Source organism: Chrysemys picta, chromosome 3 (genome assembly GCF_011386835.1).
Source record: "Chrysemys picta bellii isolate R12L10 chromosome 3, ASM1138683v2, whole genome shotgun sequence".
Lineage (NCBI taxonomy): Eukaryota > Metazoa > Chordata > Testudines > Emydidae > Chrysemys > Chrysemys picta.
In genome coordinates this window covers 60,100,870-60,116,318 of record NC_088793.1, presented here as the reverse complement: position 1 = coordinate 60,116,318, position 15,449 = coordinate 60,100,870, and the positions used below count along the sequence as shown (strand labels likewise).

At 39.9% G+C, this 15,449-nt stretch overlaps 1 protein-coding gene across 1 annotated transcript in view; it reads right to left on the bottom strand.

The window, feature by feature from the left end:
• Positions 1–504: 504 nt before the first annotated feature.
• Positions 505–15,449, bottom strand: part of CD109 (CD109 molecule) — a 120,599-nt gene continuing 105,654 nt past the window's right edge. Inside the window, exons 30-33 of the mRNA XM_005312517.5 lie at positions 11,305–11,447; positions 5,762–5,918; positions 5,238–5,340; positions 505–1,623 (exon numbers count right to left, since the gene is read on the bottom strand). Coding sequence (XP_005312574.2) covers positions 1,418–1,623; positions 5,238–5,340; positions 5,762–5,918; positions 11,305–11,447 — 609 coding nt within the window. The 3' untranslated portion in view covers positions 505–1,417. The remainder of the gene's footprint in view (positions 1,624–5,237; positions 5,341–5,761; positions 5,919–11,304; positions 11,448–15,449) is intronic.

Sequence of the window (15,449 nt, the reverse complement as noted above, 5' to 3'; positions counted from 1 at the left end):
AGCTCCCGATCCTATCCTCCAACTCTGGCAGAACTTTCAAAGACTACACACTGGATTTTACCTGAGTATGGAGTGCAGGTTTAGGCCTAAATGCAGGTCCATAATCTGGAATAAGGAGCTCTTACCCTCCCTCCCTGGAGTCCCAATCTAGTAAAGCACTGAAGCATGGGTTTATATGCTTAAAGGTAAGCATACACAGACACACTCACTCCACTTAATCTATTCCTTCAAGCCCTTCCTGCAATCAGTAATGGGAATTGTGGTTTTCAGGATCAGATCCTAATACTGTGCAGCAGTGGGTGTTTCTTTGCTGCTGGCTAAGGACGCCTGTATCGTTATCATAAGGAACACAGCCGCTAGCACCCCTGTTCAGTCCACCAATGCTTCCTGTAACAGAGGTCCTCCAGAGTGGCTTTTCTACAAGGCTCAAGGACACCAGAACTGGGTCAAGCCAACTTTGATCCTGGACTCCTGCTGCTAGCCACAGATTTGCCAGTTGGCACCTGTGTATCAATCACATTTCTTTGCCACTTCCCAGAGTTCAATGGCTAGATCATTCACTATGAGGAGGGAAGTTGTGTTTATTATTTTTATTTTTTTTAGGATATTCAGAAATAAAGTCCCAGGAATAGAGACCCTGCTTGCCAAATTTCACTGTAAGAATCAAAGCCATCTTTCAATGTAAAGAGTATTAAAACTTTCTGAAACCTTTGAACAGCTTATTTATAAAAAAAATATGTAACTTACAAACTGGCAAAAGCTCACTTCTTTGTAAAGATAAAAATGATATGATTTTTTTTGATTATCATCCACTTGTGAATGCATCACTTCCTGGCTCCCATAACTGCTTTGAAGATAGCTCCATTTACTTTTCCTGTTGTCCAATCATGAACATATACAATGGAGTTCAGTATTAATGTTAAGTAGCCTTAGGTATGCAGAGCAGAACTGAGCAGGGTACTGACACAAACCCACAGTTATGCTTACTGAAAGTCAAATCAAAGGGTAGATAATTTTTCAGAATAATTCCATAAACTAACACTATTCCTTAATTTTTAACACCCGTCCATAAACTGTAAGCAAAACAAAAATAATGCTGAAAGGAGAAAAAGAACCTTTGGAAAATAGAAAGTTAGCCTTAATTGTTTTCTCACTTAATCTAATTCTGTATTTCTTTAGAAAAAGTAAGTAACTATAGCATGAAAAAAACATTTAAGAAGTTGTTAAATTTGTCCAGTAGAAACACACAAAATTTTTCTGACCCAGCGATTTAGCCTATAGGCCCAATCCTGCTTCTACTGAACACAATGGGAGGCTAGTCTCTGATATCTCTGGGTGAGGTTTCAGCCCTTATTAATATAAAACTTTCTTTGGGTGATTTATGGAAATCTCAGAAGTGCTACATAAACGTCTCTTCTTACATCATCCAACTCTGAAGCAAGCCTGCCTGGATTACAAACAAGAAGCAGAACAGGGAAATCGCTGAAAAGTGCTGGTGCAATCCCGGAGAGCCATCATTGGAGTCTGTATCTCTTTTGCAAAGACTGCAGTCATTTTCACAGAAGACGCAAGATGTCAAGCCTTGCATCACTTCTGAATTGTAACTTCTCACTGCTCTTCTCCCTGTCCAAAGAGGTTAGTAAGCATCAGCTTCTGATCTTAATAGAAATCATTGTCAAACAAACAAATATTTAGTCTGCATTTTCACTGCCGTTTGAGATATTTTATTCATGTTTATTAAAATAAATACTTGGGATGAACCAAGCCACTGAAATGCTATGACTTCTAGTGGAATCTAGAATGCAAGAGGAAAACAATGCTTTTAATTCAAATCCATCACCAGCAGTTGGCCAATGCTTCAGAAAAAAATAATAACTTACAGCTGTATATTGAAGCTACAAACAATAATAGCAAAAAGATTATTTAACTTCATGGGGAAAGTATTTTTGAAAGGATACAACCAAACACAAATCAGACTGGGGCAAATACCGCAAAAATTAGACATGAATCTTTGCCCCTTTTTATGTTCACTTTCTGCCATCCCTGAAGGTTTTGCAACGTATTTGCACGAACACTTACAAAAAGGTAGTTTGAATTGCACATGTTCAGGTATCCACAGTCACAGAGAAAACTAGGGTTGATTGGAAATCTTCTGAATGAATATTTTTTCCATTGGAAAATGCCGATTTGTCAACATCGAAACATTCTGCCAGAACGTGTTGATTCCTAGGCAACCCACCTAGCAGGCCACTGAGCTCACAAGCAGGAGCCTGGAAGCCCCGGGACCCCAGCTCCCAAGCGCTCTGGCTCCTTGGCAGCTCTCCTGCTGGGCTGCCAGACTACAACCCATGTGATGGGGAGCTTGGGAACCAGGGTTCCCAGGCTCCTTTGCAGCCCACCAGAGCCAGGTCTCACAGGCTCCCGGGGAGCCCAAGGTGCACATTTTGTTTTGGAGACAGCAAACCGTACCTGCTGTAGAACCATTTCAGTAATTCTGAAATGAAATGCTGCAGGATTTCAGGTCTGCAAAAAATGTCAAGGTTTTGTCTTTTCATCCCGATTCAGGATGGAAATTTTTCCAAAGCCTCAAAAAAATTTTTGCAGAAAGGAAATGTAGTTTCATGGCCAGCTGTAGATAAAACACTGCTTGACACAGCCAGGAGATAAGAACTCTCCAAACTCCTCATCAGAGCCCTGGCATAGAGACACTTAATCAGATTAGACAAGGTTCTGCTCACACCCTTACAACCAACATGCACATCCAACTTTTTTCTCTCAGCAACTGTGGGTGATGACAGAAAATTCCAAAGCACTTAATGCACTAAAGCACTTGGCATATGTCATATCGGATGGAACACTGATTATTAACACAGCAGGGGGAAAGATTCACAAAACCCCTTGCCAGAGTCTGGGCACAGAGGCCATTGTACTGCCTCTGATACTTGATTAATGAACATCATGGACAATATTACTTTAATTGTAATCACATGCATTGGCAAAATTGCTGCTTCACTAATTTATATTGGCTATCCTACATAGCACTCAAAATGGCCTGCTTGTAAAATAATATGTGAAGCAATCTTTTTCTTTATTTAGGGTTAAAACTATGGAGTATTTGTGGTTTATATTGTAGTTTTTATACAACAGCACAAGATGTAATTGTACATTACACCTTCACTTTTTACGCCTCTAAGTGATGCCTTGTTAAACAATCAGTGTGTTCAAACCTAGAGGATAATAAGCGAAGTGATAGCCAACGTGGATTTGTCAAGAACGAATCATGGCAAACAAACCTAATTTCCTTCTTTGACGGGGTTACCGCATAGGAGGGCAGCAGTAGACATGATACATTTGGGTTTTGGCAAGGTTTTTGACATAGTCCCACATGACATTCATATAAGTAACCTAGGAAAATATGGTGTAGATGAAATCAGTATAAAGTGGGCACACAGCTGGCTGAAAGACCATACTCAAAGAGCAATTATCAGTGCTATGCTGTCAAACTGGGAAGTCATATCAAGTGGGGTGCCACAGGGCTCTGGTCTGCAATATTTCCATTAACAACCTGGAGGACAGAATGGAGAGTATGCTTATGAAATTTGCAGATAACACCAAGATGGGAGGGGTTGCAAGCATGTTAGAGAACAGGATTGGGATTCAAAATGATCTTCATAAATTGCAGAATTGGTCTGAAATCAGTAAATACAAGTGCAAAGCGGTGCACTTAGGAAGGAAAATCAAACGCACAAATATAAAATGAGGAATAACTGGTTAGGCAGCAGTACTGCTGAAAAGGATAGAGAGGTGATAGTGTATCGCAAATTGAATATGTGTCAACCGTGTGATGGTGTGGCAAAAAAAGACTAATGTTATTCTGGGGCGTATTAACAAGAGTGGCATCTGTAAGACACAGAAGGTAATTGTTCCACTGAGCACTGGTGAGTCCTCAGCTGGAATACTGTGTCCAGTTTGGGGCACCACACCTTAAGAAAGATATGAACAAATTGGAGAGAGTCCAGAGGAGAGCAACAAAAAAAAGTTTTAGAAAATCTGACCTGTGAGGAAAGGTTGAAAGAATTGGGCATGTTTAGTCTATGGAAGAGAAAGCTGAGATGGACATAACAGTATTCAAATATGTAGAAGGTTGTTATAAAGAGAATGGTGATCAATTGCTCTCCATGTTCACTAAGCGTAGAACAAGAAGTTATCAGCTTAGTTAGCAGCAAGGGAGATTTAGGTTAGCTATTAGGGAAAACATTCTAACTGTAAGGATAGTTAAGCACTGGAACAGGTTACCTAGAGAGGTTTTGGAATCACTGTTATTGGAGGGGTTTAAGAACTGGTTAGACAAACACCTGTCAGGGATGGTCTAGACATACTTAATCCTTCCCCAGCATCAGTGGGCAAGTAGCCTTGACGTCCTGTTGAGTTCTCTTTCAGCCCTACATTTCTATAAGTCTATGATTTATTTATGCATTGCTGTGCCATGGAGTATTTGGATTTCCTCTGTGTCTACTAAGGGATGGACAATAAAAACTGGATACAATAATTGGCACAACGCTTTCACCCATTCCTCAAAACAAACCCAAATCTTTATTAAAGTTTAGGTCAGTTTGTAATAGGAGGACCCAGACCTCTGCCATTTTCTCTGGCCTATCTTAACCTCTTTCTCCCCTTTCCCCCTCCCCAATGATTCCCCACTGCCTCCAACTTTACCCAAGAGTTTCATACATTGCTGAATTTCTTCAAAACACATGCCACACCTAAAACAGAACCCGGGAAATATTTCTGCATGTACATCTCTTTTACATAACTATTGAAATCAAAATACTGGCACTCTCTCTTCTAAGGAACTCTGACTTTAAATAAGAAACAGATGGAAGGGCCACCTGAAAGATAATCATTAACTTGGTAACTGAACCACACCAGAGTTCATACTTCATTTTGGTAGTTTTGGAAACACACTAGGCCAGATTTTCAGCTGGTATAAATTGGCTTCAATAGAGTTATGCTGATCTACACCAGCTGAGAACTGCTCCATTAAGACTAAAAGAGATAACAGTAATTCATTATAACTCTTGACACATTTGCAGGTTACTGGACAGTAACCTATGGCATTTATCAAGTATCAAGTGGCTTTTTCTTGATCTTCACATCTTCTCTGCTTTCATTAATACAATAATTGCATATTTTAGCTTGTGAATCTCAGTGATCTATCAAGAATGTCTGACACTTACTGGGTTCATAATAATCCACGATAGTCACGGAGGCGCTTTGAGTATTTGCTACTTTGAAGTCTCTCACAGCAGGAATATCCACACAAACCTGTGTTTCATTTAGCTAGAAAAATACAAAAAAAAAAAAATTCAGAGAATTCTAAATAGGGTGTTGTGAGGGGAGGGATAGGGACTAGATGGCTGGGTAATGTTCTAAAAACTCACCTCTAAAGACCAGAGTCTGAATTTAGGTCATTAAACTGATCTCTTTAGTGGAAATTTAGCCAAATCACAGACCATTTAAGTAAGCAAACAATTTACTAAGGCTCAATCCAGCAAACCTATACTGATCTAAGTAGTCTTTACCGACACATGCAGTCCGGTTGACAACAGTATTGTGAGTAATGGTTTAGCCTTACTGACTCCCCAAAAGATGTAATTATGATTTTTATAAAGGTGTCCTTCAGAATTTAAATCAAATAACTGGTGAGTTGAGTTTAGCACCTGCCATTACAAATATATTTTCTTGTTTTTTTCAAACTTACAGAGTCTAAGTATAAGTTGACTTTCCCATTGTCCTTTTCCACCTTCTTAACTGGATCATCTAATGAAATGAAATCTGGTGATACAGAGAAGCCACTAAGTAAGTCAATCTCCATGAGGGCCATACCACTCTTGGAAGATGCACCAGACCCCAAGTACCTTTTAAAAAAATGGAGACAGGAAAACTTTTAATAGAAATCAAATATTCTAACATTGAAATAAAATACTCTGCTATTTACATTCCACATTATAATATAGAAAGTATAGTATTTGGGAAATGAGGGAAAGAAGATATATTTGAGAACAGATGTTGAATTTCTAAGGTTTTAAGTGACTCATTTAACATACTCTGAAAATTAACAACTTAGACAAACATGTATATCTCAATTCCCCCTAGCAACCTCAAGGCCAAGGAGTAGATTTACCTCTGAGCAAAGAAAAGTATTGCAGTTATTTGCAATATGCAGGAGCCTAATTCTGATCCCACTGAAGCCAAAGGGAGTTTTGTCATTGGCTTCAGTAAGAGTAGACATGGGCCCCCAAAATGCAGAGTATTAATATAATTATGTGCAAATTTTAAAGGGGGCCTGCATGAAAAAACAGATTGCACATTGCTGGGATTCTAAAACTATATCACTTGATGCTACCATTTTCTGGTATTTTTGTGTAAATGTATAGATTGAAGAGTCTATTGAATATGCTCCCTGTTTCTCCAATAAGGGTCCATAATTCACTTAATGGAATCACTTGATTACCTCTCCAACCTCCAATACAATTTTAAAATGTTCATTCCATATTATCCATCTGGTTTTGGAAAGGGCAAGTTTAGCAAGTTGAATTTTTCCATTTTCCCCCCAATATTGCTTATTATAGCATCTTCTGCCAGTTTGAGAATCACATGCTAGATGTGAAAGCTTTTCTCTATAGCAGGACTCTAACATACCGTGGTCCACAATGGAACTATCAAAATATTTGTATGGCTTTATCTTCTGCATGTAACACTTCTATGCCCAGCCAAGATGGCTTCTTTAAATAAAGTAGGTGGCAAAGGCTGTTTCCTTGGCACTGAGGCTAAACCACCATTGTTATCGGGGATGGAACGTGTCTCTAATCTGAATGCCTGACAGTAGTTGAAAGTAATTGAATAAAACTATTTTTTGTAGATTTGGATGGTATAAAAAATGGGAAGACTTGCTTTTCAAAGCAATGCTATTAAGCCTGACAGCATGGCTGATTGAACACAGATATGACTTTGAAAGAAATACAGCACCACTGCTGACTTCGGTTGGCTCATGAGATTAGAAACAAATGAAACCATCTGTTGGATGAGGCACTGTGCCAAAGTAGCTGCTATTGAAAACAAATTACTGAATTGGAACTGGATGTAATTAGGTCTGTGTTTATAATTACAGCTGAGAGGATATAGAAACATCCAAGCCATCTAACTAGCCTGGGTACCACTAAAATAACAATGGGTAACCCAACCAACCTGGTACTAGCCCAAAAAAGTGAGGCAGATCTACCCCCTAACAATTACACATGTGCCTTCCTCCAAAAAAACAGAAAGAGGCAGGGGATAGTCCCAGCTTTTGTCTCCTCTGCAACATGGGCCCTCAAAACACACACACACACACACACACACACACACACACACACACACACACACACACATATACACAGCTAAGAAAATGGCTAGTGATAGAAGGAAAGAAGTGAGAAGAAAAACTTGTCTCTTAATTGAGTTAAGGAGACCCTGAGCTGGAACTTTGGGTTATGAGATCATTCCTCCAGCAGTCTAGGAGCTGTTGCTCCCCTCTGCACCATGCAGCACAGGGCAGCAAATGAGCACAGATATAAAGTATATGTAGCCAGTAAGCACAGAGGGCAGAGTGAATAGAGCTAATGGAGCATGCCTTCCTATTCCTTAGAGACCGCAGAAATCCCACTGCATGCAGAGGCAAGGCCATCCAGAATTAGAAACAACAACACATGTTCCTCTACCAATCTTGCAAGTTTTCTAACCAAAAATCCATCATGCCACTGTCAGAGTTCAGGGAAGCTGCACCTGTATTCCCCTTGTATGGTCCAACAAGGGCAACCAATCTCAGGCTTCCGTCACCCCTCTTGTGTGGAGACACAGTTCTCTTTCCTTTCAGACCTGGAGATCGTCAGGCTGAACAGTTTCCTGCCATCACTGTGTTGTTCCCAGCAGAGGCAGGCTGCCCAAGCAGGCCTGCTTGCTGTTTATTCAGGGATGGTTAACAGTGGCACTGCCCATAGTTATATTTACGACACAGCTTTTTCTATGCAAGCCTATTTTGTTCTTAAGGTAGAAGGACTACAGAGAAAACATATTACAATGAAAGAATCTACACACATGCTAATAAAGTTTACCAGATATCACCCCAGCACTAACATGGGCTCTGGCAGGAGCAGTCTTTCAACACCCCACCCGCAGGGTTTCCTTGTAGTTACCAGTTCATCTCAGCTTCAGCTCATAACAAGCATCCAGTCTTACGGGGCCTCAGTAGGCCCACTCCTTCCAACCGTTCTCTAAGGATTGGGGCCCTCTGTGGACCACGGGTCCTGTCCGTTTGCTGGATCAGGAAGAAGGCAATGAGCCTGTGTAAAACAGGCTATTTATCCAAAAATCCTTTCTTTGTCTCTTGGACCCTGGGGAATCTAGTTTGAACTAATATATGGGCACCTCTCCAGAAGGTGGCTTCAAAGAGTCTGATAACTGAAAGAATTACATTAGCATCTCTCTCCAACTTGAGGAGTTACATACAGTGCCACAATAACGGACACAGTAGCATTTTGAGTACAATAGGCCCCCAAATTTTTGAACCTAATTCAATAAGGTTTAACTTAATTCAATAAAGTTTATCTTAATTCTGTAAGGTTCGCCCAGGAGGTTGCAGGATATTGTCAGTCTGGCACAGTTTCCACTAGGAGATTTTGTTAGACATCACAGACGCAAAGGTCAACAGCATGCAGATGACACATGGTGGGTAAATGTTATTCTGTTAACCTAGTGCTTTTGGCCAAGGTCAGCTAAAGAGCTGGTTGAAGCAAGGCAGAATTTCTGCTGGTTGGTATTGGAAAAAACTTTGAGATGTTTGCAGCCATTGGCCAAAGATGCATACCGGTAACTATTCAAACCAGTCCACAGCTTAGGAATTCTCCTGAACTAACAACCTGCATCTTGCTATGATTTCTAGATTATGCTGAAATGGAAAATCACATCATGTTATATGGATTCCAAAATGACTAACAGTAAAATTATTTAGGCATTCAGTACGCATGATATGAACGTGTCCCATTAATCAGAGAAAAACAGTCTGATTATCAGATCCAGGCACAGTTCCGTTACTCTAAGGGTCAAATCCTGCCCACAATGCATTGGCACAGAGCCATCAGGACTCATGTGTACTACCTTAGGCTCCAGACTGATGGAGCTTGGTCCTGAATGATCATGTACCATTCTGAAGTGGCTGCACAGAGAAAGATGTCAAAAGTGGCAGTGCCTCTCAGCATCCCAGAAGAGGGGAGAGATGGGGTCCCTCCAGGCTGTATCATTGGCCAAAAGTTCTGAATCAGATATGTCAGCCAGGGAAAGAAAACGGGGACTTCCAGATAAGATTACCCCCAAGCCAGTGGTGTAACTTAGCCCAGAATTTGTTGCTGAAGTGTCTACAATTTGTGCTGGAGTTCATTTAACAGAAAACTTTGAAAAACATCCTGTTTACAGACAGCTCAGCTTATACGCTGCAGTGTCCCTGACCTCCACCTGTATCACTGGGGTTATTACCAGAGACATATACATGTAATCAAGACTTTTGTTGTCAAGATTTTATACGCTCCTGTTGGTTATTACCCAATGAAGTCAATTGTTTATGCACTGACCTCACATCTGGATATATATATATATATATATATATATATATATATATATATATATATATATATACACACACACACATTATTATTTGTATTATGGTGAAGCAAGAAGTTCCAACTGTGATCAGGGCCCCATTGTGCTAGGCACTGTACAAACAGAGTGACACACAGACATTGCCCTGAAGAGTTTACAGTTTAAATAAATAACATACAAAGAGTGTAGAGAGAAGGGGTATAAAAAATAAGCAGCATGAACAATGTGATGGTTTGCAAAGGTCATGTTTGCATGGAAATGATTATAATGTCACAAGAAGGGAGCTGCGATTTCGAGGGAGGAAATATTCAACAGGAACAGATAAGCTCTTAAAGACTGTTTTTCTCCCAGTGTCCTTGGTAGTAAAGCACAGAAAGAAGGGAAAAATGTAAATATATAATATACAAGCACAATGTCCTTCAGGGTTTTCTGTGAAGTATCCAGTGCTCTTTAACCACAATAGGATGTGTCTAATGAGAAAACTGCTACAGAAAGATGTTTTCTTAAATGCTTCCCTTTAATATATATATTCAATGTCATGCCAAGTAACAAAGAAAGCCAGCAAAGGAATTAAGAACACAATTCTGTTGTCTGATTGGATGGCTCAGAGGTAACTAATTAGATATGGTGGTTCTATGTCACCTGTTCACTGCTAACCCAAATATAAAAGCTGATAATATCCGATGGCTATTCAGTGGCCTATAGGAGTTTGGTGATCTCAGTCCACTTCTAGTGGACATGTATTCACATCACAAAAAACACTATCACAGCTGGTACCCTTTGTTCCATATTGGAATGGAAACAAAACCTTTTGATTGTTTTTGGAAGAACAATGTCCATTTTCACACTGAAACCGAGCACTTTTCAAAATGGGAAGGGGCGCTGTGTGTGTCAGTCATGCTCTACAGCCTGGTAGTAGGGCACTGGCCTGTGATGTGGGAGACCTGGGTTTACGTTCTTGCTCTGTCTGACTCAGAGCAGAGAGTTTTTCATTGCAGATCACTCTGAATCAGGCAGAGCAGGGACTTGAATTTGGGTCTCAGACATACCAGGCTACAGAATATGACAGCCTTGTTCTCCCCTTACCTAACAAAGTTTTTCTCAAAACCAATCTCCACAAAACGTTTCAGTTTCAACAAAACAGCGTATTGTGACAAAATTTCATTCTGTCAAAAATGTTCTGCACCAGCTCTACTTATTCACAAATTCCTTGGTGATAAAACCTGCAGATCTTCTATTACTGAGCAGCACAGATAACCAGAAACCTTTGAAACTTCAAATGATATTATTGTGCATATACACACTTCCATATATCTCTAATCTTTATGAAACCCTCATACTTAGAAAAAAATTAGATGACAAATGGCAGCTTTGCTTTTTATAATTATGTCAATTAATATCTGTTCAGAGCTAATAAGCTCTCTCTTTGGTGGTTTAAATATTTGCTTCTGAATTTAATAATTGGTCCCTTCTATGAAGTCATTCATTTCTTCTATAGTAGATATACATCTAAATCACAAGCATTAAAAAATACATACTTCACACCTCTTAAATAGTATCAATACTGTACAGATCAAGAGAAGCAGCAGAAGCACCAAATGAGTTACTTACCTTGTACATACATTTACAGTAAAATGGTTTATGTCATTTTTGTCATCCTTTACAACAACATCTAAGTCAAAAGCTTCTTGACTTTGGATAGATCTGCGCCTTCTACCAGTGACTGAATGTTTCACGTTGTAAATAATGTTGAGCTATGGGAGTACAAACACAAAACATAGATGACGTCTGTACAGCAAAAATGAGTTCAATAAGACAGTTGGGTTGATCTCAAAGTCTATAATGGTAGAACTCCAGAGAACAGATCATATTAAGTGTAGCTACTGTCTAAAATCTGGATTCTCAAAATTCTCTGTTTGTGGTCCAATGGCAGCCATCAGTAGCCACTGAATACTTTTTGTTGACAGATCAGTATGTGATATTCAAAGGAATACAGGAAGTGTCAGAAAACTACAAGTGCAACACTCTGAATGTCTTATGATACAGTGCCATCCACCAAAACATTAGCAGAGCCTGACTGAGGAAAATGTGTGAGTTCTGTGAAACGTGGGAATTTTCTAACTAGCTTCCACCGTTTGATAATGTGCACTGCTGCAGATAGTTCCTGTCAATTCTGAAATGCAATGAAAGAAAACTCTGGACAATGACACTAACAGAGTTAGAAAGGAAAAACGTTCATGTACTTGAGAATATGGAAGGAGAGCAAATAGGAATTTTTACTCACAAAATAGTTTTATTTACGGAATTTACCTTGATCCTGTGTGTGAGGTGTGATTTATTATAGCAATTCTACATTCAAAATAGATTATGGTTAGCATTTTACTCTAAGCTCAGTATAATAGAGAGAGATATTTATTTAAACCTTAATAAGGACCAATTTATCACATCAGCTAGTTCATTAATAAAAAGACACCATGACAGTCATCAGCTAAACACAAATCAGAAATATCAGTAACTGAGCTTTCACCTGCCTGTTCAAAAAATGCAGGCCTCTGCCAGGTGAGCTACACAAGGAAATGTGACAGTGTATCTAGCAGAGGACAGTGGTATACATATAAAACAAGCCAATACACTAGACACCCCTGCAGAGGATTCCTGATTTATTTAGTGTACGAGATGTGCATCAGCAGCTTTAAACAGCTGGAGAAGGGTTGTAGAACAAGAATTTCTTCAGGAAGGTCTGACTAATTAGGTGATGATCTGATTATCACAACATTTTAGGAAAGTATAAATGTGAACAGCCAAACCAAAGATGCTGAGGTCAGGATTAAATGACCATGAGCACTTTCTTGTGCCAAACATGGCAGACACAAAGCATTTAGAAGTTGCTGAGAGTTAGACATAAATGTCAGATGCCTTAAGACTGAGAAACTTGCCATGTGATATTGAATTATAATGGCAATATCGTCCCACCAAAACACAGTACACAAGCATGGTTGGGTATCTGGAAAGGGACCAGACGAAGAGTTTATAATTCAGCACCTCAAGGAGAAGAGCATGTGATACAATGAAAAGCTCAACTTTGAAATTCCTAGAATGACAAAAACAACTACAAGATGGTGAGAAAACTTTTACAATTAAGTGCTAATATACATTGGTTTGACAGACTTGCGATTATATCCAACAAAAGGAAAGTCAGCTTTTAGATAGTTTTCATATACAAATCAATACTCCCTCCCTGTCTTCTTGGCCTTCTAGATAAATCTCTGGGAACAGCAGAGTGAACTTTACTTTCTGCTCATTATTTGAAAATAGTAGAGAGTTAGTTGTATTTGAAAAGATGAACAAACTGCCATACATCACTATATGCCATCACTATATACCTCACTACAACAGTACAATAAGAGAAGATGTAGGAAATTGTACTCCATTGCCATACAATCAGTTAGCATGGTGTCAGGCAATGAAAGAAAAGATATTAGTCTAAATTCAAAGGTACCACAAAGTGTGGCACAAGTAAATCAGTAAAAGCAGAGGGCCCTTTAATTTTCTGTGAGCTACTTTTCCTGCTCTATCTTCTGACCCCTTCTTGTGTAAGTTACACCATGTACTCCAACTTACAGATATTTACTCCTGTCACTCTGTATGGCGCCTCTGAATTTAGCACTCAAGTATAGAGATGTTTCAATAAAGACACCACAAAGATGGCAAAACACCACTGGCTCTGAAATGAAAACTTCTCTTGAACAATAACGTGTCCTGAGGCAACTGAACAAGTTCAGGAATAACACAGAGGATAGAGTGGTCAGTTTATTGGAGACATGGTGTAAGTTTGGTATAATCAAGCTGGAACCCACACAGCAATTTGTCATCACAGGAACAAGTTGTTTTAGCTTTTGCCAGGAAAAACAAATGCATGAGCATTTACTACCAGCACATGGACATCTGAAGCAACATACTGAACAGGTCAATTAGCAAACATTTTACTGGAATGAGTTACTGCTGCTAAGGTCTGACTTTCCCTTCCTCCCTTCTCATGGGTGAGGGGAGGTTCGCACAGGAATGGAAACAGTTCTTAATATAAAAAGGTTAACTGAAGTCACCTTCCTTGGTGCAGCCTAACTAAGTAGCAGAGAATCAGTTAACGGCAGACTTGTCCACTCTTCTTGTAACACAGGGGAATACCAGAGAGGGGCAGGGAGAGGAAACTGAAATTTAATATTTTGCATCCAAAAGAACTTTAAGAAAATAACTTCAATGGTATCACATCCAAAAAATGTGAGTTATTTTGAAGGTCTTCATACAGTCAAGGACAACTTCCTCTCCCTTTCTTATTCTTAAACTATCACCATAACAAACATATATTTGGCTGAGGGCATTTGTTGGAGGAAATATTTGCAGCATTTTCTCTCTTTTAATTATTTATTATCCTTGGTGAAAACGTGTTGGGAAAATGCACGTCTCCAGACAAATCCTCAACTGGTGTAAATCACTGTGGCTCCGTTTCAATGGAGATAGGCTGATTTACATCAACTGGGGATCTGGCCCTTTGTCCAAAAGGCTTAAGGAGAAAAAACATAAATTTCTTTAGGACATGCACACTGTTTGCCCATACCAGGCCAGAGCTACCTTTCTTTTAAAAATGTAGGGATGGACTAATCCTGCTCCTCTCCAAGGACAATAGCTTGCTGTGCAAGTTTATCAACTGCAAAACCAAGAGACTACAAGAAAAATGTTGGCCTCCGCAATTTCCATGGCAACCTAGAGGGTTTGGAGTAGAGGCAGCTGAAACTCATTTACAGCCCACTGAGACCAATGTCAGAGAAGGTTACAAAGTAACTAGCAGAATAAAGAATTACACAGGTTTTTCTAAGAATCTATCTTGTGGAGAACTAAGGCTCTACCAATAATGGTCAGTCTTTCAGATCCCAAGATGGCATGGTACTTTCTGGTATTTAAATGAATCAGTGTGTGCCATGCTACATCTGGAAGTAAAGTCAGATCCACAGAATAGAGTGTCTGACTACTGCACTCTGATAAGGTCTAGGACAGTGGAACCCAGCTGAAGAAATACGATCATGCTGCCATATGCTATCTGATTTAGCACACAAGATCCAGATCCTGTTTGCAGCTGGGAAAAAGAGAAATCTGATTTGAACAATATCAGAGCTCCTTCCTGAAAAGCAACCCCACCAAGGGAAGCAGGAGGAAAGAGGTGGTCCCACCTAAGAGTAGTTTTATTGGATGAAATGCCTTACTCCAATGCCTTGTCTTTGCTCTGCCAAGCTGCAAGAAGAAAGGGTAAGGTTAAAATTGCGGCATCTCTGCCTCTAAGCTACAAGAAGAAATACAACTGAAGGGTGATTTAGATCAGTGGTTCTCAACCAGGGGTCCAGGGCCCCCTGGGAAGCCGCAAGCAGGTTCCAGGGAGTCTGCTAAGCAGGGCCAGAGTTAGACTCGCTGGGCCCAGGGCAGAAAGCTGAAGTCCCACCGCATGGGGCTGAAACCCAGGGCCCTGAGCAACTTAGCTTTGTGGGAGCCCTGTAGCTTGGGGCCCCGGGCAACTGCACTGCTTGCTACCTCCTAATGCTGGCCCTGGCTTTTATATGCAGAAAACCAGTTGTTGTGGCACAGGTGGGCCGTAGAGTTTTTATATCATGTTGGGGGGCCTCAGAAAAAAAAAAGGTTGAGAACCCCTGATTTAGATGAAGCAGATGAACTGGATCTAGTAGTGTAGACCTTTGTACATCTGTTTG